The 5,034-nt window shown below is 39.4% G+C and overlaps 1 protein-coding gene across 1 annotated transcript; it reads right to left on the reverse strand.

Annotated features, from left to right (window-relative positions):
* Positions 1-234: 234 nt before the first annotated feature.
* LOC133411742 (dehydrogenase/reductase SDR family member 12-like) lies at positions 235-4,004 on the reverse strand. Its single transcript, XM_061694406.1, has 10 exons — positions 3,894-4,004; positions 3,090-3,223; positions 2,946-3,028; positions 1,760-1,855; positions 1,585-1,666; positions 1,441-1,502; positions 1,234-1,338; positions 1,070-1,160; positions 468-605; positions 235-392 (listed from the first exon to the last, which is right to left on the reverse strand). Exons 1-10 carry the CDS (start codon positions 3,947-3,949, stop codon positions 235-237), a joined length of 1,005 nt encoding a protein of 334 aa, XP_061550390.1. The 5' UTR covers positions 3,950-4,004.
* Between the last annotated feature and the right edge of the window lie 1,030 nt (positions 4,005-5,034).

Genomic DNA, 5,034 nt, shown 5'->3' on the forward strand with positions numbered 1-5,034 from the left:
AATAAATATTAAATAAATAAATAAATTGGCTTTTGTGGACATTTTGGTACCAAGATCATGTCATTTGTTATTACAGTAACATGTACATACCTCAGAAGGTCTGAGTGTTGTCTGTTTACTTATATGTTCCCTGGTAGTCTGTAAAGTTCTGCAGTGTTTTAAATGAGCCACACAAAAATATGACTCTTTTCAGTAATTGATTTAATTAGTTGTAATAGTCAAAACCTATTCTACTTAGGATGTGCTGGGCCACAGTGGATCACTGAGGAGCGCATCAGCCTTTGACTGCACAGCTTTTGCTAGCATCTCCAACTGAGAGATGAAAGTCAGAACCTCCACTGTAGAACTGTGAGTCCAAGCCAGAGGCAGGTGGGTTAGGACAGCTTTCCGATCTGCAATATAGGCCATCACGTTTCAGCTCACGACAAAATAGTGAAGGGATACGCCTCCCAGGGAGTGTTCCTCACCTTGGAAGAACTGCCCGCTACGGGTTCTGCCAGCAGCCTTGGATAACGCCAACCAAACCACAGTGTCAGCTCCTTGCTCTGCACTGCGCAGCCTCTGCCCCATCATCCGGTGAAACTGCGGCATTGATGTGGACACAGCTGCAGATAAGGAATTGGTTTAATTTAATACAAGCTTTTTAAATTCATCTGCTAATTTTTATTGTGCCATGACTCAACAGACTTGATCTGAAACAGCAACATGTGCTGTTACTTTTCTTAGCCTGAACATGTTATTCCTATATTACAGTGGACCCCCCGCATGCTCGGCACCCATGGTTATTGGCTGATATATATATTTTTTGTAATTCCCCATCCATCCATTCATTCTCTGATCCTCACTAGTGTCTTTTAAAAATAAATTTTAAAAAATCAATCCTTTTTTCCCCAATTTTTTGGGGCTTTAATTTTTTTCCAGTGTAATTCTAATGGGTGTCAATTATCGTTTTGTATTTTTTTGCTATTCGAGGTCCTATCCCCCGTGAAAAGCGGGGGAATTATATTTTTCGATTTGCGGTCCTGTCCTCCATGAAAAGTGGGGTGTCCACTGTATTAGTATACAGTACCTGGTGTATCTACCCAGCCAGGGTGCATCACAGAGAAGTGAATGTCAGGGTACTCTCTGGCCCACTGTTCTGTCACCACCACCTGCTGTCTCTGAGAAGAACAGCAACTCATTTATTCTTCAACTAGGCAAATCCTGATTCCCCTCAGATTGTCCCCTTCCTACTTTGTTCTGGGCGTAGACCATGAGACCATCAAAGTATCCTTTCTCTGACTGTAAGTCATCAATCTGGAGCTTCTGGACGAGCATGCCCCCTGACGACATAGTGATCTGACAGAGGCACAGTGTGCTTAGAGCCTTAGACAACAGGCACTTAACAGTGTGTACAAAAGTGGCGCTGTGCAGTCCACTACATCGTGTACTGGTTCATACCACCCTCGGATGCCGGCTCTTTTGTAGAAGTGGTATGAGACTTTCAGTGAGAAGGTACATCCCTAAAAAAAAATAGACAAAGGGCATTTGTAAGAATATTCTTCTTATGTTTACTCTATGTGAAGAGTACATGAAGTCTTGTACCCATTGTATTGATAGCAAAGTTCTTCTCCAGCAATTCAGCATTCACTTCTCTCTTGTGTATCATGCACCCCGCATTGTTTATCTGTCAATTATATCAAATTAAATGTTGGCTTGCTTAAAAAAAAAAAAAAAAAAAAATGAACATATGAACACTTTGTTGTTGGACAGGACATACCAAGACGTGTAAAGATGTATACTGCTTCTTGAAGGCTTCAGCAAACTCCCACACTTTACGTGACTCTGACAAGTCCAAAATATGGATGTACACCTCCTGGAATGAACACATTGAGTAATATTGTCCCACTCCAACTTTGAATATTCCATAATTCCCCAGCTAAACATCCCATTCAAGATTTCTGGAGTTTTCTTCATTTACCAAGAGTGTTTTGCCCTGGAGTGATTAGTAACGAGGGAAATTGATTAAACAATTGTTATGATAAATTGAACCGCATCTTGAGTCTGACATTGAAAGTCAGTAGGCTCCTCGATATGACCCTGACCAATAATTCCTAAATGTTTGAATTTAGTTGCTACATTTGCCATCCTGTCCTTATTGAAAATAAGTAGGCTACAGTTTTTAATTGCTAATACTGCAATTGGAGGATGGTAATCCCTCAGAGACTAGTTGAATTTTGGGCCTAGAAAAAAAGATGTCATTAGGAACAAACAGCAACTACAGTGGCGGTTTCTGGCATGTGCAATATGTTCGGCCCCAAGGGGCACCAGTGCTGGGGGGTGGCAATGGGTACTGAACGACTGATGTGATCCTCAAGCATCTTGCCCAGGCATGTGCACACAAAGACACTAAGTGGTGCTCAACCACATGGCCTTTTGCCTTGACAAAAAAGTGCCATTTTTGCTTCAGCCCTTTTTTTCATCATTTATCAATATTTTTTTTTCCAAAATTACCTTCTCTGTCATAAACTTTTCGCGTACGTGTTTTGAAATCTGACTGGCATTTATTTGGGTTCTTGGGAGAATTGTACAACGCTCCCACCTTTTCCTTCCAAAGACTTTATTTCAACAGAGGAGTGCAGATTTTTTTGTATCCACTGCAGCCTCCCTTCACTTCCTTTGTTAATAGTTGTATTCTAATAGTAACTATTTTGATTGTGTTAACAAAAATAAATACAGTTAAATACAATTAAATACATAAAACAGTTTTTTCTTAAATGTATGAATCATTTTGGCGATGGGTCGGTGCCCTTTTTTGGGGCTTGAGCACCTGCCCCCAAACTGTCTGTGCACTTGCCTGATCTTGCAAGCAAAAACAAATATGGTTCTTCATTTGACAAATCCTAACCATCCCTAAAAAACATTGACCGACAGCTGATACCTCCATGATGTCGACGACAACTTACAGTATTTCCGGATTCATTTATGATTTCCACCTTGGCCTCTTCGGCTTTATCTTTGTTCCTGCAGACCATGTGCACTCTCCCACCTGCAAACATATCTGGTGTCATTGAATTTTGCCATAAAAATTGCGTGTTGAAAGTATGTACCTTTCTTGGCTATTGCCATGGCAGTGGCTCTACCGATACCACTATTGGCTCCAGTGATCATAAAAGACCTTCCCACGACTGACACATCCAGATCCTGTGGCTCGAAGGCTTGAGATGCTGCTTCATATCCCTTTCTATAAGAACAGAATTGACATGTTAATCACACACATATTGGTATAATCAAATTGATATGAAAACCATGTATTTTTGTGTCAACATTTTAACTCCATTCATGTCGCTCAATGTTATCCTCAAGACCAATGATTCCCAACCACTGTGCCTGAGAGATCATCTAGTTATGCCAGCAACACATAGTGACAGGCAGAACAATTAAATGCTCTTCCACTGGATGGCAGAAGGTACAATTAACCTGTGTATCCACCAGTTGCCATTCATACAACAGAATAATAGCTTTGTGTTCGACAAAACATGCCCGCATTTCACACTGAGTAAGTAAATTTGAGAGTAAATTAAGATATCATCATTGTTTCAGTATGTACCCTTTAATTTACATTTTTGTTTAGTGGTACATGTTAAATATGTGCCTCGGCCTAATAAAGTTTGGGAACCACTGCGTCAAGACAAATCAACTGTCAATGGTGCCGATTGTGATGGCACATAAAGGACGGTTTGTGTGGTGCCATTCGGTGATCAGGCCTTTCATAATTCCTCTACATAAGCCCCTTTGGCTGAAAGAAATACACACCAAGAGGCTTAAATAACAAGAAAAATAAGAGATCTAATAATAATCTAAACATTGAACTTATTGAAGCATCGAAAGAGTCATTAAAATAGTTGACTGACCTTGTATAATGGTGTATTCCATTTAAAAACCAGATGGTGTTTCGGTATAGGGACATGGTATCAAATGGGAACTTTGCAGAAGTGTGTAGCCACTGAGTTACTTTGGACAACCACTGTGAGAGATGAGTGTCACGTGGAGGGGAAGTAGCATCATGGCGCCCTCTGTCGACTACAAACTTTAGTAACCTATTTACATAATAGATACCACATTGAGCGCGCTGGCCCGCTGATGCAATGCGTCAGTGCGTCCGCCATAATGATTGTGGAAGACCTGCTTGTTATGCACACAAAGGACTTTTTATCTGCCTCAAATTCAGCAAATTCTATTCGCATTTATATATATATATATATATATATATATATATATATATATATATATATATATAATGGCCACAATGTGACAGCAAACTTTTATGCCATGAGCAGTATGTACTATCATTATGATACGTCACTATATCACTAGTTATATGGTACTGCTCTGGCATAATTGGACAATTTATTACTTTATTTATTCATTACTTACCACAGACTAACAAGCAACACCTTACATCTCTGTCTCTTTTTTGTTCTTTCTTAGATTAGATTTAGATTTTTATAAGAAAAAACAAACAAACAAACAAAACACGTTTCTAGTTGTTTTTTTTGGGGGGGGGTTAAAGTCCTACTACTAGCACTAATAATAATAATAATTTGTTATTTCAAGGCACCTTTCATGTCACCCTAGGTCACCTTACGAAGTATGGGTTTAAATGCATGTAAAATATCAATAAAAGCATCAATAAGACATCAATAAAACAACAAAACAATAAAATAGCAAAAAACAAAATCATTTTTGCTTTGCTCCATCCGTCTGTCCATCGATTCATCCGTCCATATCCATTTGAGACTTGAGAAATAGTATTTGCTTCATTTGTATTTTGCCCCAAAGTCAGCAAATTATATTCGCAAAAACAAAGTGGAATGGCCAAAAACAAACAAATGTAATTGTTCAGTCTTAATCCCTTGAGATGTGGCTATGAGTGTAAAACGGTTACTGCAGCCTGCAGGCAGTCCATGAATGAGGAATCTGCACCTACCACTCTGCTGTGCCACATCCAATATGGCGACGATGTTGAGTACAAATCAGAGCATAACGTGGTAT

The sequence above is a fragment of the Phycodurus eques genome, chromosome 13, assembly GCF_024500275.1.
Source record: "Phycodurus eques isolate BA_2022a chromosome 13, UOR_Pequ_1.1, whole genome shotgun sequence".
In the NCBI taxonomy this organism is placed as follows: domain Eukaryota; kingdom Metazoa; phylum Chordata; class Actinopteri; order Syngnathiformes; family Syngnathidae; genus Phycodurus; species Phycodurus eques.